This window comes from Dreissena polymorpha, chromosome 15 (assembly GCF_020536995.1).
Source record: "Dreissena polymorpha isolate Duluth1 chromosome 15, UMN_Dpol_1.0, whole genome shotgun sequence".
NCBI classification, from domain to species: Eukaryota; Metazoa; Mollusca; class Bivalvia; order Myida; family Dreissenidae; genus Dreissena; species Dreissena polymorpha.
The window spans coordinates 12059613-12087393 of record NC_068369.1 but is presented as its reverse complement, the minus strand read 5'-3'; the positions used below and the strand labels follow the sequence as shown (position 1 = coordinate 12087393).

At 39.5% G+C, this 27781-nt stretch overlaps 3 protein-coding genes across 3 annotated transcripts; 2 read left to right on the top strand and 1 right to left on the bottom strand.

The window, feature by feature from the left end:
• Window positions 1–1130: 1130 nt before the first annotated feature.
• On the top strand, window positions 1131–6616 carry LOC127860893 (protein gustavus-like). The gene is made up of 6 exons (XM_052399199.1): window positions 1131–1294; window positions 1988–2146; window positions 2405–2632; window positions 3341–3532; window positions 5611–5706; window positions 6277–6616. Exons 1-6 carry the CDS (start codon window positions 1159–1161, stop codon window positions 6375–6377), a joined length of 912 nt encoding a protein of 303 aa, XP_052255159.1. The 5' UTR covers window positions 1131–1158; the 3' UTR covers window positions 6378–6616.
• Window positions 6617–7954: 1338 nt separating this feature from the next.
• Window positions 7955–22856, bottom strand: LOC127860892 (uncharacterized). Its single transcript, XM_052399198.1, has 2 exons — window positions 22422–22856; window positions 7955–8095 (listed from the first exon to the last, which is right to left on the bottom strand). Exons 1-2 carry the CDS (start codon window positions 22854–22856, stop codon window positions 7955–7957), a joined length of 576 nt encoding a protein of 191 aa, XP_052255158.1.
• Window positions 22857–23166: 310 nt separating this feature from the next.
• Window positions 23167–27655, top strand: LOC127860891 (mucin-2-like). The gene is given in 5 exon segments (XM_052399197.1): window positions 23167–23706; window positions 23709–23845; window positions 23938–24168; window positions 24822–25865; window positions 26179–27655. Coding segments are annotated over 5 exon segments (3429 nt in total).
• The last annotated feature ends 126 nt before the right edge of the window (window positions 27656–27781 follow it).

Genomic DNA, 27781 nt, shown 5'->3' with positions numbered 1-27781 from the left:
ATGAAATGCAAACCAGAAATGTTGATTTAATATACGTACTGTATAATTGTATTCATTAAAATCAAGTTTATAACGATAAAAGTTACGCAAATACCGACGCGTTTACCTGTATTTGTTGAAGAACAAAAACTTATGTCTGTGTATCGTACGAACAAATCTTTATATAAAAGGGATACTTTTCCAAAAGTGTAAACACATGTTTATGTTTGTAATTAAGTGTTCCACTTTACAAGCAAAGCGTATTTATACTTGTATTTGAGTCGCGTTCTGAGAAAACTGGGTTTAATGCATGTGCGTAAAGTGTCGTCCCAGATTAGCCTGTGCAGTCCGCACATTCTATCAGGGACGATACTTTCTGTCCTTAACTTGATTTTCGTGTAGAATAGACTTCTTTAAAACTAAAATTCCATAAACACGGAAAGATGTCGTCCCTGATTAGCCTATGCGGACTGCACAGGCTAATCTGGGATGACACTTCACGCACATACATTAAGCCCCATTTTCTCAGAACGAGTCTCATTTTATTCCAATTTCGTTGATTTTCTGCAACAACTTCTGAACTTGTATTCTCTTTCTTTAACGACATTTTACTAGCCCTTCATTTTTGACCTTTTAACCCTTTTATGCCCAGTGGACTTTCCCATCCTTCTAAATTGGATCAATTTATTTCCAAAATTAGGGGTGTCAAGTATATTATTTCAATAATTAGAATATTTCATAAAGAAATTCATTTAAGCAAACAGCGCAGACCCAGATGAGACGCCGCATCATGCGGCGTCTCATCTGGGTCTACGCTGTTTGCAATGTCCTTTTTTTCAGGACGCTAGGCATGAATGGGTTAAGTTAGATCTCTCAGACTTGCTTTAACAGCTTGAACTTATTATTGTTAAATAGCCAAATTTCATTCATAAAGTCGAATCTAAGTTTCTTATTCCGTTGGATAGGGGCTAAATATATTATATATCTTGATTGTAAAATTTCATGTTTATGTTCAACGCCATTGGGTTTAATAGTCAAATAAAAATGTGCGTCGGATCATCAAGTCGTAATAGGTACATATATAACCTATTATATGGTGATATATATGATAGTCTTCCAAAATGTTTGAATCGTACTCGTTCCAAAGATTTAATATGATTGTCGTTCATTGCTACCAGGATGTCACGCGCCCAAGACGCCCTGGACGCCTCCATGAGCCAGTACGAGGCTATCAGCGCCGTTGTTCTCCTTATCAGCATGATAGCCCTGCTGGCGCTGTGTGCGCCGGGACCTAGGGGAGGTGCAGTTGGACAGGGTAGGTTACACAACACTAAAAAAGTAATATGTTTGTTATACCCGTTAAACATGGTCATGAGTCAGTACGAGCCTATAGCCGCCTTCGTTCTTCAAATAAGCAGAAGACAAGCGCTGTGTGCACTAGAGCCAAGAGAGGTTTGCAATTACACAGGATAAGTCACACATCATTGAATTATTCGAATGTATATTTGATGCGCAAGACGTCGACATGAGTCATCGCGAGCCTTTCAGTGCAGTGGGATTTCAGCATGGAATCACATTTATTATGCTTATTTTAAAAAACAAACGCGATGAGTTCAATTTATACACGTATATGTAAGTGTTATTTAAATATATAGCATGTTATTTCTGCAGACATTAACGCATACTGATATAAACGCCAACAAATTTGCCACACATTTGTAAGGACAAGTGCATCTAAAATGTAATTGACTACTTAATTATCACTAGTTTACAGGCACAATGTTGCAATAAATATGTAATACAATTAGCAAATTCGTCTTCTAGTTATGTGCAGCATTTAGCATAGGCTTGACTGCAAATCGTAAAGGGTCAAAATCGCGTATTGTACTTTTTTATTCCTGTTTCCTCCTTGGGGTCATTTGTTAATAAGAAATAATACCAACATTAAAAATATCAACATCTATATTTACTGTATGCTTAATTCAACCTAGTCATTCTCGTTCCACAGGAAACCCCTCCCCAGTGTGGATTCAGTCAATCAGTCCCGACCCCGCCCTTGACACGGGTATCCTTGGTTGCTCAGACGGCATGAACATCATCAACCAGAACTGCGTGCATCGACACCGGAAGGGTACTTTCGAGACCGACGGCGCCCGGTGGGGAGCTCGTAAGTACATCGGTTTGCACTTTTTTCTTTTGCATAATCATTAAGTCATAGTCATTAAGTTACTGAACATTCATGCATTTATATTACAGTGCTGATATTTTTTATTGACAAAAAGTTAAATTTTGCTTTCAAACACAAATTTTTCGATAAAATATATTAAAGCGCAGCACTGAAGCAGAGTTACAATATATCATGTTTTGCATAATATAACAATAGTTTTGCTTCATAGCATAACATACATTTACAACCATTTTTAAGCGTTATCCAAGGGTAAACATGTGTTCGAGATCTACTGGCCAACCGTTGGGCGTGGCACGCACGCTACCGCGGGGGTAGGGACCGAGAGCGCGCCCATGTTTGTGAAACCCAAGGACTCCCTTGTAGGCAGCAACCCCAAGTCCTGGGGCCTCGACATCGTTCGCAAGAAGGCCGTCCATAACTCACAGGCTGCTGACGACGTGCCCAAGGGCCGGGCTTGTACCCGATAAGTAAGTTTACCGGTACCAGGATCATTGTTGTAATACATTTAACGAGTATATGCAGATACATGTATTGTGAAAACTGTATACTAACTCTGAAATGAAACTCAAGCAGGAAGGGTTTGATGTAGTTTATGCTCTCTGATACATTTTGCATATTGAGGGATTAACTTTGTCGTATTATTGCGCATACTTATAAATTTGACAGTTGCAAAGACTTAACACAGTTTGATAACAGTGACACTATTTAACATCAAAGCGCTAATGGCACTGAAGTTGTCACAGGCAGTGGTTATCGTTCCTAGCGTAGCTAACAGCAGACTGACTTGAAGTTATCGTTAATAACGTAGCTAACAGCAGACTAACTTGCAAAACTGCCTCTACATAAGTTGCTCGCTAACGCTCACAACTAAAAATGTCTATTATTCAGCAAAGAATTTATGCATGATATTGAAAAAAGCTTAACAATACTTTTGACCAAGAAAACGTTCAATATGTCGATGTTCGTGAATTAATAATCACCATAAGAAACAATTACCAAATGCGTTTCGGATACTGACCTAAACATAGGACCAGAAACTACTGATTTCAATTTCAGCAGTATTTTTCAGATATTTTATACTCGATAGTTATTACTTACAACTTGATATAGCATTTTGTGGTTTAATACAGCGTGCCATAACAGCGTAAAGCTTCGCATCGGTAATACATCTAGGCCTTTCATATACATGGCATGTTTTCAGATTTTACATGTACGTTGACTGCGACAGCGGCACGGTTGGGTTCGGCACCGACTTCGCCTACTATGGCGCCCCGCTCCGCTTCCCCCTTGACAAGCTTCCGGTTTACGCCATGGTCGGGTGCTGCCAGCCGAACGCTCAGATAACGATGATCTACAGGGGTTCCGGTGAGTGTAGATGACTATGTAATCTTTGTTGTTGTTTTTTTCCGATAAAAGTTTTTTTTTCACTTCAAAGTGGTATATCTTTAGTTGTATCGGGGATTTGCAATAATTGCGTAATCTTAGTTGTTGTTGTTTGTTTTTTTCGCTAGCAAAACTACGGACCTATGCAGCCATTATTGTTTAAGTCCCTGACAAAGCGCGTTGTCTCTGAATGCTATTGAAATGAAAATTACAAATACTCTTTCTTTCTGCAATTTCAAAACGCACCCATAAGCTTTAATAGTTTGAGGTACCTATAATAGATTGAAGTGTTTTAGGTAAACATTTTTGAGTTAAGTTTAAGTACAAAAGACAAGCCACGTTATGGTACATAGACATAATCATTCTCTGCTTAACCGCGGATTTGGTTTTGGCTGTTTAAAGCGTATATCAGACATTTTTGTCCCAAAAGTAGACCGTTTCATATCGGTATATCCTATTACAAAGTGCCTTTGTTCGGCTTTAGATATCGATCGTAATGACGATTCTTTAATGTTTACTCGTTGTCACTGACGCAAAATCAGCTTGTTCAAATTGACAGTATTGTTTAGTATACTCATACAAAGCCAATACGCTATTTAATCTGTTTTCGTTTTGTTTATTGTGTTTTGTGAATTGCGAAATGCCTTTTGAGAATTGCGTTTTGTTAATGTCGAATGCCTGTTTGCAAATACATTAGATGTTGTATCGGGGACATCGGTATTTCTAAACACAGCATACACACTTAATAAACGCAAACAAAAGACAATTTGCAAAAACGGAATTCGAAGTTAAATTTTTTAAATCGCGGACCTTACCAATCTTAAGCAGAATTTAGCCAGCAAAAATGCTCCGCCCCGTTAAAAAAAGCTTCCAGAATACATTTTTGAAATTTTAAAACATTCAGTGTTAATTCCGATGTACATGATTTCAATTTGCTGTTACCTTATTCAAAATAATATTCAGAATCCGAGTTCACTCGAATTGAATACAAAAAAATACGTAAAAAGGATTGCATGCACGAGGGGAAGATATTTTCCGGACGTTTGTCGTTTTTCGTTTCTGAAGTTGAATATTGTTTATTTGTTCTAAGTCTAATACTTAGGTCCAAGAATGGGTATGTGAAAACGAACGATATCTATTTTCCAGTATTCTAGTGTATCTATAAAGTGTATCTATAAAGTCATTTGTATTGATGGCCTGTATTCTAGTGTATCTATAAAGTCAATTATGTTGATTGCCGATATGGAAGTGTATCTTTGTAGTCATGGTCATGGTAGGTATTCAAGTGTATCTATATAGTCACATATGTTCATAGCCGGTATTCAAGGGTATGTATATAGTCATATGTGTTCATTTCTGGTATTCAAGTGACTCTATATAGTCACGTGTGTTCATATCCGTATTCAAGGGTATTTATATAGTCAGATCTGTTCATTGACGGTATTAAAGTGTATCTATATAGTCATATGTGTATATTGCCAGTATTTAAGTGTATCTATAGAGTAACGTAACACGCATTCATTGTCGGTATTCAAGTGTACCTATAAAGTTGCATGTGTTCATCGCCTGTATTCAAGTGTATCTATATAGTCACGTGTGTTAGTCGTCGGTATTCAAGTGTATCTATAGTCACAGGTGTTCATTGTCGGTATTTAAGCGTATTCATAGAGTCACATGTGTTCATTGCCGGTATTCACGTGTATCTATAGAGTAACATGCGCTCGTTGTCGGTATTCAAGTGTATCTATATAGTCACGTGTGTTCATTACCGGTATTCAAGTGTATCTATAGAGTAACATGCGCTCGTTGTCGGTATTCAAGTGTATCTATATAGTCACGTGTGTTCATTACCGGTATTCAAGTGTATCTATAGAGTAACGTGCGTTCATTGTCGGTATTCAAGTGTATCTATATAATCACATGCGTTAATTGCCGGTATTCAAGTGTTTCTAGTAAGTCTCGTGTGTTAATCGCCTGTATTCAAGTGTATATATATAGTCGCATGTGTTACTTGCCAGTATCAAAGTGTATCTATATAGCCACAGTGTTTATTTTCGCAGAAAACCGCGCCGCCATGCCGAGTCAGATCAACAAGGCAGTGGTTCCTAGCATTGGTCCCGGCGGAGCTGTCAACGTCGTCGTCGTCAACACTAACCGTAAGTGGTCAAGTGGCCTCGGAACACTACATGGGCCGAGCTTTACGTGTCGGCACAGAATCAGGGACGTCACATTCCGCCTAAACATGATTTTCGCTCAGAAGCGACTTCATTCAAACGAAAACTACAATCAAAGCGGAAAGTGTCGTTCCTGATTTGCGTATGCAAACTGCGCATGCGTTTACCCAGTGTTTTCAGAGCGAAAATCATTGTGTAGAACTTCTTTTTGTAGTTCTGATGCATGAAACATAATCATAATAAAAAAACAAAGTATTTGCCATAGTAAACGTGAAACAAGTGTGTGTCGTGCTCGGGCGCGGATCCACAGTGTCTCATATTTGTTTAAAAGGGCAATTAGCGAAAAAAAAAAAAAAAAAAAAAGGCACGTATATTGAACAATATAAAAACGTGACAGCAATTAATTCTTTTGTCCTATCAATACGCATCATTCAGATTTTATTTAATACAAATTGTGTTCATAAAATGCTTAGCATTTCCGACGAAGATATAAGACGTTGAAAAATGTCCCATATCGTATAAAATGTTCATTTGCTTCTCGATATTTTTCAGAAACCGCGTATGCCGGCTACCCTCCACCAGGTGCCGTTGCTCCTGGTCCAGCGTATGGGACAAAAGGGGAGCCTGTCCCCCCACCGGCATACAACGCGTAATGTGTTACGTCATCATCGAGATTGGACGTCATTAAAAAAAAAACTGTTTTGCATTTTTGCTCACGCGCATTTATTTACAACGTTTTTTATTATTACTTGTGTGCATATGCTATACTTGACAATATAACTGCAATAAAACATCGAGTTAATCAATCAAACGGTTACGCCCCATAGGCAGTTTGTTTCCAATATGACACGTAGTATGAATTATTTGTGATCTTAATAAATATTATTTTATTTGTTTATTTTATTTAATTATTTGACAAAGTTTTCACACAAGGCAAAATGTACTTTTGATAAATCTGTAAGACCTATATGCTGAGTTATGATTAAATACTGTAGAGGGTTCGATAGCAAAGAAATACATGCAATCTGAGCTATAGTTTTGCTTTACCATTACACTCATATGAATTCAACCACATGTATTATATAATATTCGGGGTCCATTGGATTTTCTATTACAAAATGTATACGAAATTGATAAAACATACAAGCCGTGGTTAGGGAAAACAGGGTTGAATGTATGTGCGACCAGTATCGTCCCAGATTAGTTTGTGCAGTCCGCACAGGCTAATCAGGGTCGACACTTTTCGCATTTTGGTATTTTTCATTTAAAGGAAGACGATTCTAAAGGAAAGAACAGTCCCAGCGGAAACTTTCGTCCCTTATCTGGGACGGTACGCTCATATATTTTCAGCCCGGTTTTCTCAGAATTCCAAGGGCAATTAAAAACTAATGGCAGTCCACAGTCTGTTCTTTCGAGTCCGATCATCTTCACATTAAGGTCATTAAATTGTGAAAGCTTGAACGAATTTCACCACGTTGTTATAGGAAAATGCACAAAACATTTGGGACTATATATTATTAAAAGAAAAGCCATTATTTTGCAGAAACTTGCGGCAGCAAAAGTTCCGTATTTGAAGATCATTTAAACATTAAGTTCATACAACTGTGAAAGTTTGAGCAAAATCCAGTATGTGGTCAAAGAGTAGTTTATTAGTGTAGGGACAATGTATTCCATATTGAAAAAAAACAAGACTAAAGGCAATAGTTCTGACAAAACTCTTCGCAGTCTAAATGGCATTCGTCACGTTCAACTAAACTTCAAAGTCATTCAAATGGGAAAATGTGAGCGATATTCACCCTTTTGTTGCTCCTTTCGTTATTGAATTATCATCATTATTCCCTTGACCAATAAGACCGTTGGGGAAAAGATTGAAGACGATAAAGCGATCCTCCGCTAGGCAGGTCTGTTGTGGGCTGCTGGAAGTAGCTCATCATAGAGGAGGGACGTCCACTCTTTTCACATCGTCAATCTAGCTTTTTTATGAAGACCTCGACTGCGACCTCACTCTAGCGTACCTTTGGGAACAGTCTTGCACAACAGAGTCGTGCCTTTTGACGTGTCAAAACCAAGCATGTGCTGCATTAATGTTCCGGACGCACTCGTTGCTCTTGTTATGTATGTAGAAGATGCGGAGCAATCTTCGGTGACACTTGTTTTCAAAGGCCTTTATCGTGCCTTTTGTGTCAGTCGTATAGTATCGAGGTCACGCAGCCGTACAGTAGGACGGAGACTACGGGGATAGAACCTGTACATGGCGGGGAAGCTGATGAAGCTGCTTCTCCACAACCTGCGCAGTCTGGCCATCGCTACCGTCGCCATGGCTTTCTAATTCGGACTTCAGTGGTATTGGTACCATCCGCGCCCAGGGTTGCTGCAAAGTATTTGAAGCTGGTCACCTCTTCCAGCTTCTTACCGTTCATGGTAATGTCTGCAGTGATGTTGCGCGTGCTGTTCACCATAATCTTCGATTTTCCGTGCTATGCTGAATAAATGAATCGCAAGTCACCAAACCTAGCTACTAATGCGGCGACATTTTAACATTTAAATATTGATTAAAATATGCGTCCATCATGTCTCTTTTAGTAATAAAAATGCGACCTTTAACATTACACATTGCACTAATATAAGGTCATTTTCCATACATGTATGCGATTGTAGTTAATGATGGATTAACCTTAAAGGTATACCGAATACATGATTCTTTTTGATGGGTTATGCCGTTATCGTTGGGTGTGTTTTTGGAACACAGCGACACATGATAAACTCGAGCTATACATTAATTTGGAACCATCGTGGCATTTTCCCAATGTCAAAAAAAACAACAATTTAGGTTGCTTTTGTTTCACAATTCGGCAAACTGACATTCAGAACAAGTGTTTTGGATTAATAATATAATGTACATGCATACATTATAACCAAACACGCAACTAACACTGATGATTAAGTAAAATGTTAAGAATACATGTTCTTTTATTAATAATCATCCATCGAACTAGGTATATTAAGGGGTAATGCGGCAGTTTATTTAACCGAGGATATATTTATAGCAACACCGATGATGCTATTATCACAACTCAATATTTTTGTTATCAGTATCATCAGGAATGACCGAGTTGGTTCATAATACTATTGTCAGTGGTTCGATCCCAGGTGGGGATAACTTTTTTAAAACTTATTTTTCTTTCTTTAATTACAGTCTTGTTTTATACTGGAGCTCTTTAGTCCTGTTGTTTACAATCATCAATTTAAAGCATTTAATCACAAACTTCAAAACATGCCGAAATCTGTGAACAAGTACATGCAAGTTATTAATGATTAAGGTCGAGTTTGATACTGTATGGTCTTATGTTTGTGATTAAATATTGTTTTTTATTAATGTCTTTTGGTAAGCTGTTGTGATCCCAGTTAAGATTGTAAACAATTTCTAATGTTTATGGCATATTTCTAACAATCTATGTACCGGTACTTGGGTTTTGCCTAGTTGCTGTATTTTATGAAATTTGACGTAGACGGTAGAGATGGTTAAAACATAAAATCTCTGTTAAAAGTGCGGTGACCCCCTTTTTTTCTTTGTGTTTTATGATGACAGTACGTAGATGAACATATTCGAGCAGTTTCGCAGAATTCTATTAGACAGAATGTTTTTTTTTTTCCATTTATATGGTTACAATAGTAAAAAAATGACGTTTTTGGGGGAACAGAAACATTATAAAAAATATATTTCTTAAAATTTTACTTGTGTACTCCATTTTATTGGTATTGTGCGGTTTAATTAAATGGTATATGATGTATCTTAGCTTATATAATCACTACATGTTGTCAATTTCATAGGTTATTAATTATTTTTACGCAATAAGAGATTTTTCAGTTTTACCAAAAAAGTACAAGTTATATAATGGTGAATAAAACCAAAACAAGGCCGGTGACCCTATGTTGTTATTTCATTTTTCAAATAGTATTTGTATATATATCTTACATATAAATTTTGGACAAAATCTATTGGATGGAGAAAAATCAGCAAAACTGCAGCAACACCCCTTAATGAAGCATGCGACGCATTTATTTACGATTAAGAAAATATGTGTACTACTTTCATAGCGTTTAAAACACGTGACAAATACCAAACGCCTGCATCTTTTCGAAGTGCCTTAGGTTTAAATTTTAAAGGTCCAGGTTTCAAATCCCTTGGCGTAAAATATTTAATTTAATTTTTTTCTTGTCTCTATACTGTATATTTGTTTTTGAATACACTTTAATAACACTTTTGATGGTACTTCTTTGTTGTATCTTGAATTACATATTTTTCTTTTTGTATTTTGTATTCATGCTCAACAACATCAAATGACAAGCAAGCACTTTTTAATAGTGTATGGTCTTATCTTTCTAGTCATGTATATTAATAGATTGGATTATAGCTTGTTCGTGATCAAATTGATATAAAATTGTGTATATTTGCTATAGAACAGAAAAGCACTTAATTTAAGCATGCGTAATGCAAATCAGACTTCGGATCATCAATGGAAAATCGATCGTCAGTTGCTCGACTATTTGGCCATTGTTCGGGTCAACGGTGGTTCAAGTGTGTCAGCTTGTTATATGTTTGCGATATTAAAATTCGTATTGTTATAAAAATGTGAAATAATATTTTCATATCTTTATCAATATAACTTGGTCAGTAACCATGTTTTGTTTTAGTTATAATTCATATACTTTGCAGTAAGTGTTCAAGTCTTTTATTGGAGCATCGGCAAAACGCCTTTGACCATTTACATATATGTTAACAAAGTACAGACAAAGTGCGTCAATACAATGAAAATGCAATCACAATCGTACAAATAAACGCAAATTACAGTGAAAGTGTTCAAACAATATGTACAAACGAGTAATATTAACAACATAAAAGAAAAGAGCCAACAAGTGATATATAGACAATATATAAAGAGTTACTTAAACTATTTACATTCGAAACCCGATGGCTCGATCTCGCTTGGCTCGAATTTCCGGTTGGCTCGAACTCTCATCTAAGCACCGATATTTTATTGCTATATATTCATATAAAATTTTGTCGGATGGCTCGAATTCGCGAGGCTCGAATTATCGGATGGCTCGAACTGTTTTCACAGTCTCGGTGACAATTTTCACACGTTCTTTTGTTCGGATGGCTTGAACTCGCTTCGGGTCGCATATGAAGCATGAGAAAAAAATACCCGTAAATAAAATGCCGACTGTCAATTTTTCAAAATCGTGGAAAGCTCGAACGTAAAACCGGCGAAACAAGTGTAGCATGATATCACAACTAATGGACTATGGTAAGAGACACTATGGTGATTATTTTAAACGCACTAAGTGACCTTGTGACCTATTTTTGACCCGGCATGACCCATATTTTAACTTAACCTAGATATCATCAAGACACAACTTCTGACCAAATTTGGTGAATATCGGATGAAAACTACTTCAATTAGAGAGCGGACACCATGCTTAATGCTTGAAATGCACTAAGTGACGCCGTGAACTAGTTTTGACCCGACATGACCTATATTCGAACTTGACCTAGCAATTTTCTAGATAAAACTTCTTAACAAGTTTGGTGAAGATCGGATGAAAACTATTTGTATTATAGAGCGGACACTGCCGTGGACGCCGCCCTCCCGCCCGCCGCCGCCAGCCAAGGGTGATCTTATAATACGTCCCGTTTTGAACGGTTGTATAAAAAGTGGCATTTATTAAAGGCATTAAGAAACACGTGTCATTTAGTTTATTCAGGGACGTATACAAACACGTATGTCCCTGGTTCATTTAACCTTATAATTCGAAAGCGACGAGAGCGTTTAATATGAATGTGACGTCATGCACGCTAGTCATAAACATCCGGAAAGTTTACTTTCAGTTTAGAGCTGCCATGATCAGTTACATTTTCGTGTTTTGCATTCGATTTGAATGTTTTCCAAAAATATAATAATAAATGCACATGTCAACACAATAGCTGTGTATTTTAAGAACACAGTTCGCGTGAAATTTTCACGAAAATGACATTTAAAATGTATAAATCCAAGTTTGAAGCTTTGATTAAAAGTTTCAAAAAGTTGAAAACACCCAATGTGCCCTTTGTAAGAGAATCGCCGTGCGAAATGCCTTTTTTAAGTCATGCGCCATGCCCCTCTGCCCTTCTAGATTAAACACTATACCTGGCGATACTTTGCTCAGGTAAGTCTCCACTTGGCATGCGCACCAACTTGATACGTGCCAGGTACGACACTAATATTGTAAGAGTTTGTTTTCTTTGTGTTTGTTCAAACATAGGGGCATTTTCAAGAACTTAAATGAACACATTTGTCAATAACTACTATCAATTATACCAAAGTCTCATTTGACCAATATTTTAAACCTCGGTACGTAATTTTTACCATGACATTTGATGTCATGAACATAATTTTCACTTTCAACATAATTTTTGCTAGAATTGAATATGACAGATTTGTATCTTCTTAACAACGCGGACATACTAAAGGTAAAATTATCAAGCAATAACAAAACAGGCGAAAAAGAAACAGTTATTATATAAACGTAATGATTATCTAACATATTAAAAACTATAAGAGTAAAATGAAACGTTTGCGTGTGATACTTTATTAAAACTAATACGTCAATCTTAAAATAAGATTAAGTTTGCAAAATATGGTTTCACGTCAGGATATGACATAATTGGTTAAACTTTGACTATGTTCGACTATGTCTGACTATGGAGCACATGTATAGGTTCTAAAAATAACATTGATCAGTAAAATCATAAGATGTGCACAACGTTTAACAATTTATATAACAAGCCATGTAAACAAATACCCCTATCACATGAACCATGGAAATTTTGCCCGACTCCGTAACAGATGCATACACGTACCGGTGTGTCCCTTGATCTACTCTTCGTATATCGGTCATCAGTAACAATTTTACCTTTTTATTATGAACATTTACCCATTTATGCCTAGGGGCTTGGCAAACAGCGTAGACCCAGATGAGACGCCGCATGATGCCGCGGCGTCTCATCAGGGTCTGCGCTGTTTGCTTAAAGGACTTTCTGTAAGAAATATTCTAAATATAGAAATAAATATACTAGACATCCCTAATTTTGAAAATAAATTGATCCAATTTAGAAGGATGGGAGAGTCCACTAGGCATAAATGGGTTAACACTTCAAACCCGTCAAAAAAACAGTATAAATATTACAGCAATAGCTTGTTTGTATAAAACAAAATTCACCATAGTGAAAATCCATGCCCTAACACGTGCCATTGTCTTTTGGTTATTGAAAGCAAACATTGTTGTCATCACCCGATAACTATTTGTTTAATAATAACTTTACGTTCCGTTTATGTATTTCGAGTGTTGAAAAAATACCGTCTGCTTTTAAACTATTGTTGGATATTCAACTATTGTCTTAATTTTATATGAAACGCTCAAGATATTATTGTATTGTTTAGATTCGTGGAAATCTCTGTGTCATTAGATCGTATATCAACTATTATTTAGTTAAACAAATGTTTGGACTTTTAAACGATCATTCTTCTGTAAAAACCGCATCGTAAGTATTTAAACAATTTCAGGCCCGGATTTAAAAATTACTGACTGCAGATTTTAAACGGAAGTATCATGTTTGCATTGAAACCTGTTTTCACACACAATTCCGGTTGTGAAAGATGGTATTCAACGCTATATGAAAGATACTTTCAAACGATAGGGTAACATTTTATTACAGACTTCTGTGATAAAATACATCATCAATACCCGCCTGTATAAAGAAGTGAAACACAAGCCCTTACACGAATATATATGAACTACAAAATGTATATTACTTATTATAATCGTGTTAATTACTTATCATAATCGTGTTAATTACTTATTATAATCGTGTTAATTACTTATTATAATCGTGTTAATTACTTATTATAATCGTGTTAATTACTTATTATAATCGTGTTAATTACTTATTATAATCGTGTTAATTACTTATTATAATCGTGTTAATTACTTATTATAATCGCGTTAATTACTTATTATAATCGTGTTAATTACTTATTATAATCGTGTTAATTACTTATTATAATCGTGTTAATTACTTATTATAATCGTGTTAATTACTTATTATAATCGTGTTAATTACTTATTATAATCGTGTTAATTACTTATTATAATCGTGTTAATTACTTATTATAATCGTGTTAATTACTTATTATAATCGTGTGAAAGGCTAGTTGGAGGCATACTGGATATTCTGACGGTCCTCTCGTCTCAATGTTCATCCGTCCGTCTGCCCGCAGTCCTCTCGTCTCAATGTTCATCCGTCCGTCTGCCCGCAGTCCTCTCGTCTCAATGTTCATCCGTCCGTCTGCCCGCAGTCCTCTCGTCTCAATGTTCATCCGTCCGTCTGCCCGCAGTTTATGTCCTCTCGTCTCAATGTTCATCCGTCCGTCTGCCCGCAGTCCTCTCGTCTCAATGTTCATCCGTCCGTCTGCCCGCAGTTTATGTCCTCTCGTCTCAATGTTCATCCGTCCGTCTGCCCGCAGTCCTCTCGTCTCAATGTTCATCCGTCCGTCTGCCCGCAGTTGACGGTCCTCTCGTCTCAATGTTCATCCGTCCGTCTGCCCGCAGTCCTCTCGTCTCAATGTTCATCCGTCCGTCTGCCCGCAGTTTATGTCCTCTCGTCTCAATGTTCATCCGTCCGTCTGCCCGCAGTCCTCTCGTCTCAATGTTCATCCGTCCGTCTGCCCGCAGTTTATGTCCTCTCGTCTCAATGTTCATCCGTCCGTCTGCCCGCAGTCCTCTCGTCTCAATGTTCATCCGTCCGTCTGCCCGCAGTTTATGTCCTCTCGTCTCAATGTTCATCCGTCCGTCTGCCCGCAGTCCTCTCGTCTCAATGTTCATCCGTCCGTCTGCCCGCAGTTTATGTCCTCTCGTCTCAATGTTCATCCGTCCGTCTGCCCGCAGTCCTCTCGTCTCAATGTTCATCCGTCCGTCTGCCCGCAGTTTATGACCTCTCGTCTCAATGTTCATCCGTCCGTCTGCTCGCAGTCCTCTCGTCTCAATGTTCATCCGTCCGTTTGCCCGCAGTTTATGTCCTCTCGTCTCAATGTTCATCCGTCCGTCTGCCCGCAGTCCTCTCGTCTCAATGTTCATCCGTCCGTCTTCACGCTGACGTTCCTCTCGTCTCAATGTTCATCCGTCCGTCTTCACGCTGACGGTCCTCTCGTCTCAATGTTCATCCGTCCGTCTTCACGCTGACGGTCCTCTCGTCTCAATGTTCATCCGTCCGTCTTCACGCTGACGGTCCTCTCGTCTCAATGTTCATCCGTCCGTCTGCCCGCAGTCCTCTCATCTCAATGTTCATCCGTCTGTCTGCCCGCAGTTTATGTCCTCTCGTCTCAATGTTCATCCGTCCGTCTGCCCGCAGTCCTCTCGTCTCAATGTTCATCCGTCCGTCTGCCCGCAGTTTATGTCCTCTCGTCTCAATGTTCATCCGTCCGTCTGCCCGCAGTCCTCTCGTCTCAATGTTCATCCGTCCGTCTTCCCGCAGTTTATGTCCTCTCGTCTCAATGTTCATCCGTCCGTCTGCCCGCAGTCCTCTCGTCTCAATGTTCATCCGTCCGTCTGCCCGCAGTTGACGGTCCTCTCGTCTCAATGTTCATCCGTCCGTCTGCCCGCAGTCCTCTCGTCTCAATGTTCATCCGTCCGTCTGCCCGCAGTTTATGTCCTTTCGTCTCAATGTTCATCCGTCCGTCTGCCCGCAGTCCTCTCGTCTCAATGTTCATCCGTCCGTCTGCCCGCAGTTTATGTCCTCTCGTCTCAATGTTCATCCGTCCGTCTGCCCGCAGTCCTCTCGTCTCAATGTTCATCCGTCCGTCTGCCCGCAGTTTATGTCCTCTCGTCTCAATGTTCATCCGTCCGTCTGCCCGCAGTCCTCTCGTCTCAATGTTCATCCGTCCGTCTGCCCGCAGTTTATGTCCTCTCGTCTCAATGTTCATCCGTCCGTCTGCCCGCAGTCCTCTCGTCTCAATGTTCATCCGTCCGTCTGCCCGCAGTTTATGTCCTCTCGTCTCAATGTTCATCCGTCCGTCTGCCCGCAGTCCTCTCGTCTCAATGTTCATCCGTCCGTCTGCCCGCAGTTTATGACCTCTCGTCTCAATGTTCATCCGTCCGTCTGCTCGCAGTCCTCTCGTCTCAATGTTCATCCGTCCGTCTGCCCGCAGTTTATGTCCTCTCGTCTCAATTTTCATCCGTCCGTCTGCCCGCAGTCCTCTCGTCTCAATGTTCATCCGTCCGTCTTCACGCTGACGGTCCTCTCGTCTCAATGTTCATCCGTCCGTCTTCACGCTGACGGTCCTCTCGTCTCAATGTTCATCCGTCCGTCTTCACGCTGACGGTCCTCTCGTCTCAATGTTCATCCGTCCGTCTTCACGCTGACGGTCCTCTCGTCTCAATGATCATCCGTCCGTCTTCACGCTGACGGTCCTCTCGTCTCAATGTTCATCCGTCCGTCTGCCCGCAGTTTATGTCATCACATTCATCACCTGACGCATTCACTTAAAAACTTCTGTTAACCCTTTGCATGCTGGGAAATTTGTCGTCTGCTAAAATGTCGTCTGCAGAATTTCTAAAATTAGCATTTTCTTCGATTTTTTTCAAAGAATATTATCAGAATAGCAAACAGTTTGGATCCTGATGAGACGCCACGTTCTGTGGCGTCTCATCTGGATCCAAACTGTTTGCAAAGGCCTTTAAAATTCAGCTCCAGCGCTTTAAGGGTTAATCAAAAGGAAAAACGAAGAAAGATAACGAGACTGCTTTGTCTGATACATATTGAGACTATGAAAGTATTTTACCGTTTGTTTGCAATAAAAATTCAGACTTCAGTTGTTAAATTTAAAGTTATTATCAATCAAAACAACCGCGTACACTTAACTTAATATTTACTTACACATATTTTAATTTACTACACATCCAATTGAGAAAGAAGTTCACTATAATATGTAGTTGTCATGCTTTGTTACCAACGTAGTATTTATATGTATTTTGTATTTCACATAATTTTATATACATGAACTTTGTCGGATTTGATTATCGGTTTGAAACACCCTAGTATGACAAATGCACGCTATGACGACGAAAATGGCAATTGATGTCATAATTGTTGCATTGATTCCCCTCTTGTTGTTCTTGCGGGTATACAGTTCGTTCTTTCGTCTAGGCAAACTTCTTCAAACGCGATACGTCAACGAGAGCTCCGACGGCGTTGAAAGTCTATTTGCAAGATACAGGAAAGTTTCTGCTAAATTAAATGTTAAAGGAACAGTTGAGTGAATGAAAATCTAAAAGGCTATCACAAATATTTTTTATAGAATAAGTACAAATACATGAAACACGAAGTGATGAAACCTTCCTATATCAATCGGAAAATCGGAAATATGTATCAAGGAAGCTTGGTATTTTGCGAGCAAGTAAATGTTCAGATGTTAATGTTATTTCTGATTGACTTGATGTTTATTTATACTCTTGTTTTAATTAACGTTATCATTACATCATTAGTATTTACGAGACTGAACGAATTTTCATTCGAAAGCTAAGGTCAAAGTTATATCTGTGTTTTTCTTGTTTTGTTTGTTCCTATTCATTACAATATTATGATCGCTTAATTTTCATTAAAGAAGAAAGAAACAAATCGTTGTTGCTGTTGTTGTTGTTGTAATATTACATTCACGCTGTATATTGGAGCATACGTTCTGAAGTCTTTGTATCCTTCTTCAAATTATTCAAATAATTTCAAATTATATGCAACATAGTTTGCAGATTAAACCATTTATGCCTAGCGTCTAGAAAAAAGGCCTTGGAAAAAAGCGTAGACCCAGATGAGACGCCGCATGATGCGGCGTCTCATCAGGGTCTGCGCTGTTTGCTTAAAGGAATGTCTGTAAGAAATATTTTCTAAATATAGAAATAAATATACTAGACATCCCTTATTTTGGAAATAAATTGATACAATTAAGAAGGATGGGAGAGTCCACTAGGCATAAATGGGTTCATACACAAATACTGTAATTTGACCCCATCTCTTGCCGCCAAAAATTGCAAGGGTAATGTTTGCCATCACAAAGTTTCAACGACTTCTTCGAAACATAATACCTATTGTCAACGTTATCTATTTTGTCGGTCAGCATCGGTGCATCAATGTGTTCGGATAAACACGCACCTGACGTGTTTCTGATTTGCGGTTTAAGATGGCCAAATGCTTAAAAACCACTACCCTTATTGTATTGATTGTAGTCAATTTCCAGATAGTTTTTTACATATCAGATGCATGTTTTCTAAAATTAAGTAGCATTATATTTGGTATGATTTTTATTGTTTAATTATTTTATTTGGATACTAAATTCCAATATAAAGTGTGTATTGCAAATAACTTTTTAAGCGCAAGCAAACGCGAAGAAAGCGAAAACACACGCGTTGACAAATAATTGAATTTTCATATTTTCGCCGTAACAGACTAAAATCATGTTCGCCTTATATTTATTGAGATATTTATGCAGCGGAACAATTCAATACAAACTTATGTAGAACGTATTTTCTAATTTAAGAGAATGCAAATGCTTTACGACAATGTTTGTCGTTCACTAATAACTGTTGCATATATCTGAACAAATATATGTCGTCATGACATAAGTGGTACGAATAATGATATGAAAACATATTAAATGTTTCCAAAATCACATTAACTGCAGTTTAAAAAAATTCTTATTACCAATCTCGTGTCTTGAACAGAATGGTGTATTCATTTATATAAACAAATATAGTTTTGCATGAAATAATTGAAATTGATAAAGAATTTTTTATACTAATACGTTGTTTGAATGCTTGTTACCCAAGCTATGTTTTATATATTTCATTCCGCATATATGTATGCCTTTGTTCGGATTTGATTATCGGTCGTCATCCGAGAGGTTAGCTTTAAGTGGTATGGACAATATAGTGTATTGACTCAAACAGATTGAACTGGGTACGCTGAACGCATAGGGATTTACACAGAACAATTACAACAGTTTTTGTAATATAAAATTATGTACTTGGGACGCGGATATATTTTCATTTTTAAAATATTTTCGTGAAGTAAGTTAATAACTTACAAGTGCTTCGATGTTATTGACACATTCAAGAACATTTAATATAACAATAGAAAACATAATAATGAGGCTTTTGACAGCGATCTTCATCGCAACGCTCTGTAATACGACTGAGGTGGAAGGCCAGGGTTTAGAAGAAGCGGACTTCAAAGTTTTCCGCATTGACCAATGCCCCATAGCAAGTTTGAGACTACACCTCCTGTTAGACCTAACACCAAGACAAATGCGCTTACGAATGCGCTGTAAGGGTTTCGTGCAAAGGGGCCGGGTATAGCCCGGGTTTAAGAAGCTGCGAACTATTTGACGTTAGCGAGGTGAATTCGGGTAATAGCGATGATCGACGATGCAATTTTATCCGAAAAAGCGACATAAGCGCAGTTGAGGTAAAGGCGTTTCCACTTATCGAAATATTCTGGACAATTCCAGTTTTATATAATCGACGATGGTAGCTGTTTTCAAACATGTTTCATATTTCTAAATTTAGTTAATGCTACAAATTGATAGTACTAAAATAGTTTGCAAAAAAAGACAGTTCGTTATCTAAAAGAGAGAAAATAATGCAATATATACGGGCACTATTTTTGGAATGGAAAAAGGACAATTGTATCTTTAGCAATTTAAATATTATCAACCACTCCGGTATGATTCGGACGCAATAATAAGATGCCATAGGTATCAATGTAGATGTTATCCTAGTATTTACTTGTTCAACAAAGGTTTTGTTTTGCACACAATTAAATACTGTTTATGTTGACAAAATATTTAAATTAATGCCATTTATACTTATTGTATTGATAAATGTGCATATGATTAGGAAGTGGAGTCTTAAATCAAGAACACATGATTTTCAATAGAACTGATGTTTTATCAAGCGTAATCACAAAAGTGTTGTTTAAATAATGATTGCATGTATCTTCAGGGAGTGAGCAAGTGCTCAACAGATGAAAGATATAATCACGACTCCGATCAGTGTGAGAAAAAAGGTAAATTTAGTTTAACAAAACCGAAAACAAAACAACAAGTCACATTATGGTTAGAAATTGTAGGTGGAATATATGGATTTACCTCATATAAAAAATATTGAAAATTTTATCAAAAGGGCCAGTAAACATGACAGTCACAAAGTGCACATATGTTCAAATAAGCTTACCGATGAGGGAGATAGTCAGTTAGCGTTTAGACCTGGAGGTGTACAGTTGGAAAAAGACTCAATCATGTAGCAATCACAACGTATTTGTATAACTGAAATATTAGTTAAGTCAGACATTAAATTGGACTAGAAACTGATATATGGTGTTGTTGAATATTTTATCCTACATATGCAGAGAAATTAATATTAATAGAGAGGGACGGACTTGTCCCATGCGTGACACGAGAAAATGGTAGTTAATGCAAATCTCGTCATCATGGTAATACGCGCATGACAAGATATCGAATGATAGGCTACACACCAGTAATTAAAGAGTAATGAACATTGCGAGAAACTGTTTGTCACGGGGCAAATGTTAGAGGGAAATAGTCAGTTAGCGTTTAGACCTGGAGGTGTACAGTTGGAAAAAGACTCAATCATGTAGCAATCACAACGTATTTGTATAGCTGAAATATTAGTTAAGTCAGACATTAAATTGGACTAGAAACTGATATATGGTGTTGTTGAATATTTTATCCTACATATGCAGAGAAATTAATATTTATAGAGAGGGACGGACTTGTCCCATGCGTGACACGAGAAAATGGTAGTTAATGCAAATCTCGTCATCATGGCAATACGCGCATGACGAGATATCGAATGATAGGCTACACACCAGTAATTAAAGAGTAATGAACATTGCGAGAAACTGTGTGTCGTCCATGAACTATGAACGATTACGGGACAACTTTCTACAGAGCGGTATCTTAGTGAAAATGTAAGTTTAATCCATTTAATTTTTTGTCAGATTAAGCGAACATCGAAATCGTCTGCATCATCGTTTCGATCGGTCAATAAACAGTTTTGTGTCGTCAATATAAGCGACTAAGAAAGCGGTCGTTATAACATCTTGGCCATTGCTGACTTTCCTTTCTTATCGAATATCGTTCGAATTTTATTTAGCTAAGACTGAATTTCAAACACAACGAACAAATGTATTGCCAAGGTGTTCCTAAAATAAAGGCCGTGTGTATGGTTGGAAGGAAATGAATAGAATAACTGCATCTATTTATCATTGAGGTTTTTGCTTGGAGAGTATATTACTTAAAAATGGTATCATACCTTAAATTTGTTATACGATGTTTTTGAATGAAAACGGTGAATCGAACTTATATTATTTATTCAGAATGTCCACCAGTGGGGCCTATAACAAATGGAGTCATATTTGGGAACAGTTTCGAACTTGGCTCACAGCGCTTGGTCCGATGTAATTCAGGGTTTATTGAGAAAACTAATCTTCCTACAATGCTTTGCGTGAACGGGAATTGGAACTTTACGCCGGAGTGTGTACCAAGTAAGTCAACGACGATGACAACAATTGAAATCAAGTCCAGATAGGTTACGTATAATTTTCTAACGTGTCCGATAAGAGTCCCTAAGCCGGAAGATGAACATGATTTTATTACGGTTTTGTTGGTTAAAACAATAGTTCAAATTGATAAACACACGGGCTGATTTCTGGACCTTCGTGAGATAGAAATGTGGTAAGTGCCAAGTGCAACTTACCTTTTTATTGGTCGAGTATGGTTCTCAGCTCAGGTTCAATATGGAGCACACATGGGGGAAATATTGGTTTTCTAACGGTAAGAGCAACACCACCTCCAGAATCGCAACACGTTTGCAAATGAATCAAATTTGAGATGCATGTGAGACTGTAAATGGACATACATGTATTCATAGTCAGTACTTTGGAACAAATGCCATGTTTATTATAAACAGCTTTAAAGGTACAAATGCGCATATCTCTTTGGGAAAGTTAGACTTTGCGACACTATTCCAAAAATTGTTGCATGTCATTTAACTATATTTATAACGATGATTGTTTAAAAGAGACGCTTCTATACTTTTTTTCTTATAGAACCATTTGCACCGGCATCATCTACCACCGAACACACAACTAAATCGCCGGCGACGACCACATCAACACTTACCACAAAAGGTATCGCCACAACTTCCACATCCACTACCATCACTACAACGTCTACACCACATACTTCCATTACCACCACTTATCCCGATACCATCACTACTCTATTAACCATCACAAGTCCCATTATCAATTCTACTCCCAACACAAACACCACTACTGCCACCACAACTACCACTACTGCAAACACAAACACCACTACTCCTATTACAGACACCACTACTTTAAACACAAATAACAATACTCCCATCACCACAAACCCTACTCCAACACAATCAACACTACTTCAAACACAACCACCAATACACAAAACACAAACACTACTACTCCCAACACAATCACCACTATTTCAAACACAACCGCCAATACACCCAACACAAACGCCACTACTCCCACAATAACCATCACTTACTCCCATCGCAACTATCATTACTCCCAACACAACCATCACTAATCCCGCCACAACTATCACTACTCCCACCGCAACTATCACTACTCCCAACACAACCATTACTACTCCCAACACAACCACCACTACTCCCAACACAATCACCACTACTCCCAACACAACAACTACTACTCCCAACACAACCACCACTACTCCAACCACAACCACCACTGCTCCAAACACAACCAGCACTACTCCCAACACAACCACCACTACTCTCGCTACAACAACCACTACTCCCAACACAACCACTACTACTTCCAACACAACCACCACTACTTCTAACACAACAACCAATACTTCCGCTACAACAACCACTACTCCCAACATAACCACCACTACTACCAACACAATCACGACGACTCCCACCACAACAACCACTACACCGAACACAGCCATCACTACTCCAAACATAAACATCACTAATCTTAACACGACAATCAATTCTCCCAACACAAAATCCACTTCTCCCAACACAACTACCACTTCTCCCACAACATCTTCGACTCCTCCCAACCCAACTACAACTACTCCCAACACAGTTCGCACTACTCCAACAAAAACTTTCACTTCTAAAAACAAAACCAACACTACTCCCACCACAACTACCACTACTGCAAACACCAACACCACTACTCCTATAACAAACACCAATACTTTAAACACAAATAACAATACTACCATCACAACAAACACTACTCCAAACACAATGAACACTACTTCAAACAAAACCACCAATACACAAAACACAAACACTACTACTCCCAACAAAATCTCCACTATTTCAAACACAACCACTAATACACCCAACACAAACACCACTACTCCCAGCACAACCACCACTACTCCCAACACAACCACCACTACTCCCAATACAACCACCACTCCCGCCACAACTACCATTTCTCCCACCGCAACTATCACTTATACCAACACAAGCACCACTACTCCCAACACAACCACCACTTCTCCCACCACAACCACCACTACTCCAAACACAACCACCACTACTCCCAACACAACAACCACTACTCCCGCTGCAACAACCACTACTCCCAATACAACCACCACTACTCCCAACACAAACACCAATACTCCCACCACAACCACCACTACTCCCGCCACAACTACCAGTACTCCCACCGCAAATATCACTTCTCCCGACACAACTAACACTACGCCCAACACAACCACCACTACTCCCACCACAACCACCACTACTCCAAACACAACCACACTACTCCCAACCCAACCACCACTACTCCCAACCCAACCACCACTACTCCCAACACAACCACCACTACTCCCAACACAACTACCACTACTCCCAAAACAACCATTACTGTTCCCGCCACAACCACCACTACTCCCACCACAGCCACCACTACTCCGCCACAACTAACACTACTCCCACCGCATCTATCACTACTCCTTACACAACCATTACCACTCCCAATACACCACCACTTCTCCCAACACAACCAGCCACTTCTCCCAACACAACCATCACTACTTCCACCACAACCACCACTACTTCCAACACAACCACCACTACTCCCAAAACAACCACCACTACTCCCGCTACAACAACCACTACTCCCAACACAACCACCACTACTTCCAACACAACCACCACTACTCCCAACACAAGAACCACTACTCCCGCTACAACAACCACTACTCCCACCACTACTCCCAACAAAATCATTACGTCTCCCACCAACTCCAAACATAAACACCACTAATCTAAACACAACAATCACTTCTACCAACGCAAACTCCACTTCTCTCAACACAACTACCACTACTCGCATCACATCTTCGACTATTCCCAACCCAACCACTACTACTCCCAACACAGTTAGCACTACTCCAACCACAACTTTCACTACTCCAAACACATTGGGGTCCCACTTCCATAATAGCAACACGAATGCAAATGGGTCAATTATGAGATGCATGTGAGACTGTAAATGGACATATATGTATTCATAGTCGGAACTTAAGAAAAAATGTCATGTTTATTATTAACAACTTAAAAGGTTCAAATGTGCATATCTCTTTGGAAAAGTTAGAATTTGCCACACTATTCCAAAAATGGTTGCACGTCAATTAACTATATTTATAACGAAGATTGTTTAAAAGAGACGCTTATATACGTTTTTTTCTTATAGAACCATCGGCACCGACATCATCTACCACCGAAAACACAACTAAACCGCCGGCGATGACCACATCAACACTTACCACAGAAGGTACCGCCACAACTTCCACATCCACTACCATCACTACAACGTCCACACCTCATACTTCCATTACCATCACTTATCCCGATACCATCACTATTCTATTTACCATCATCAGTCCCATTATCAATTCTACTCCAAACACAAGTACCACTACTCCCACCACAACTACCACTTCTGCAAATACAAACACCACTACTCCTATCACAAACACCACTACTTTCAACACAAATAAAAATACTCTCATCACTACAAACCCTACTCCCAACACAATCAACACTTCTTCAAATAAAACCACCAATACAAAAAACACAAACACCACTACTCCCAACACAATCACCACTATTTCAAACACAATCACCAATACACAAAACATAAACACCACTACTCCAAACACAATCACCACTATTTCAAACACAGCCACCAATACACCCAACACAAACGCCACTACTCCCAACATAACCACCACTTCTCCCACCGCAACTATCACTACTCCCAACACAACCACCACTACTCCAAACACAACCACCACTACTCCCAACACAACAACCACTACTCCCGCTACAACAACCACTACTCCCAACACAACCACCACTACTCCCAACACAAACACCAATACTCCCACCACAGCTACCACTACTCCCGGCACAACTATCCCTAACTCCCACCGCAACTATTACTACTCCAAACACAACATCACTATTTCAAACACAACCACCAATACACCCAACACAAACGCCACTACTTCAAACATAACCACCACTTCTCCCATCGCAACTATCACTACTCCCAACACAACCACCACTACTTCCGCCACAACTATCGCTACTCCCACCGCAACTATCACTACTCCCAACACAATCATTACTACTCCCAACACAACCACCACTACTCCCAACGCAACCACCACTACTCCCAACACAACCACCACTACTCCCAACACAACCACCACTACTCACACCACAACCACCACTACTCCAAACACAACAAGCGCTACTCCCAACACAACCACCACTACTCTCGCTACAACAACCACTACTCCCAACACAACCACTACAACTTCCAACACAACCACCACTACTTCTAACACAACAACCAATGCTTCCGCTACAACAACCTCTACTCCCAACACAACCACCACTACTCCCAACACAATCACGACGTCTCCCACCACAACAACCACTACCACGAACACAGCCATCACTACTCCTAACATAAACACCACTAATCTAAACACGACAATCATTTCTCCCAACACATAATCCACTTCTCCCAACACAACTACCACTTCTACCACCACATCTTCGACTACTCCCAAACCCAACTACAGCTACTCCCAACACAGTTCGCACTACTCCAACCACAACTTTCACTACTCAAAACAAAACCAACACTACTCCCACCACAACTACCACTATTGCAAACACAAACACCACTACTGCTATTACAAACACCAATACTTTAAACACAAATAGTAATACTCCCCTCACCACAAACACGACCCCCAACACAATCAACACTACTTCAAACACAACCACCAATACACAAAACACAAACACTACAACTCCCAACACAATCACCACTATTTCAAACACAACCACCAATACACCCAACACAAACACCACTTCTCCCAACACAACCACCACTACTCCCAACACAACCACCACTACTCCCAAAACAACCACTACTCCCGCCACAACTACCACTTCTCCTACCGCAACTATCACTTATCCCAACACAACCACCACTACTGCCAACACAACCACCACTACTCCCACCACAACTACCACTACTTCAAACAAAACCACCCCTTCTCCCAACTCAACAACCACTACTCCCGCTGCAACAACCACTACTCCCAACACAACCACCAATATTCCCAACACAAACACCAAAACTCCCACCACAACCACCACTACTCCCGCCACAACTACCACTACTCCCACCGCAAATATCACTACTCCCATTACAACTACTACTACGCCCAACACAACCACCACTACTCCCACCACAACACCACTACTCCAAACACAACCACACTCCTCCCAACACAACCACCACTATTCCCGCTACAACAACCACTACTCCCAACACAACTACCACTACTCCCAACACAATCATTCCTGTTCCCGCCACACCCAGCACTGCTCCCACCACAGCCGCCACTACTCAGCTACAACTACCACTACTCTCACCGCATCTATCACTACTCCTTACACAACCATTACTACTCCCAATACACCACCACTACTCCCAACACAACCACAACTACTCCCAACACAACCACCACTACTCCCACCACAACCACCACTACTTCCAACACAACCAGCACTACTCCCGACACAACCACCACTACACCCGCTACAACATCCACTACTCCCAACACAACCACCACTACTTCCAACACAACCACCACTACTCCCAACACAAGAACCACTACTCCCGCTACAACAACCACTACTCCCACCACTACTTCCAACACAATCATCACGTCTCCCACCAACTCCAAACATAAACACCACTAATCTAAACACAACAATAACTTCTACCAACACAAACTCCACTTCTCTCAACACAACTACCACTACTCCCTCCACATCTTCGACTACTCCCAACCCAACTACCACTACTCCAAACACAACTACCATTACTCCCACCATGATCACTAATACCAATATCTCATTTACTGTCATCATCACCACCACTACTTGCAATACCATAATTATTCACAATACCACTACTTCTCCCGTCTCCACCACTGAAACAACCATCACCAACAGTGCCAACAACACCACCAATATCACCAACACAACTGCCCTCAACATAACCATGGCGACCATGGTTCTTCCTATCACTGCGACCAACAGACACTCATCGGCCATCTCCACACCGATCACACCGACGGCATCCGGTAATGGAACCATTTGGACTTCTGTTAAGTTACATAAATGATCCATTATACCTGATTGTATGACGTTAATGAGACAATAACACACGGCGGAGCTGGGCCGGGCGTCTATTATCGGCCCGCTGCCGACATAACGGCCCGAGGGCCATTATTCGGCAAGGGCCGATTGT

Coding starts and splice junctions, on each gene's coding strand:
- LOC127860892 (XM_052399198.1), bottom strand. CDS start 22,856: ATGGCTGTGTTCGGTGTAGTGGTTGTTGTGGTGGGAGTCGTCGTGATT. Junction 8,096..22,421: donor TAATGATAGTTGCGATGGGA/GTAAGTGATGGT, acceptor AATACTTTGCAG/CAACCCTGGGCGCGGATGGT.
- LOC127860893 (XM_052399199.1), top strand. CDS start 1,159: ATGTCACGCGCCCAAGACGCCCTGGACGCCTCCATGAGCCAGTACGAG. Junction 2,633..3,340: donor GGGCCGGGCTTGTACCCGAT/AAGTAAGTTTAC, acceptor TAATACATCTAG/GCCTTTCATATACATGGCAT. Junction 3,533..5,610: donor GATGATCTACAGGGGTTCCG/GTGAGTGTAGAT, acceptor TTATTTTCGCAG/AAAACCGCGCCGCCATGCCG.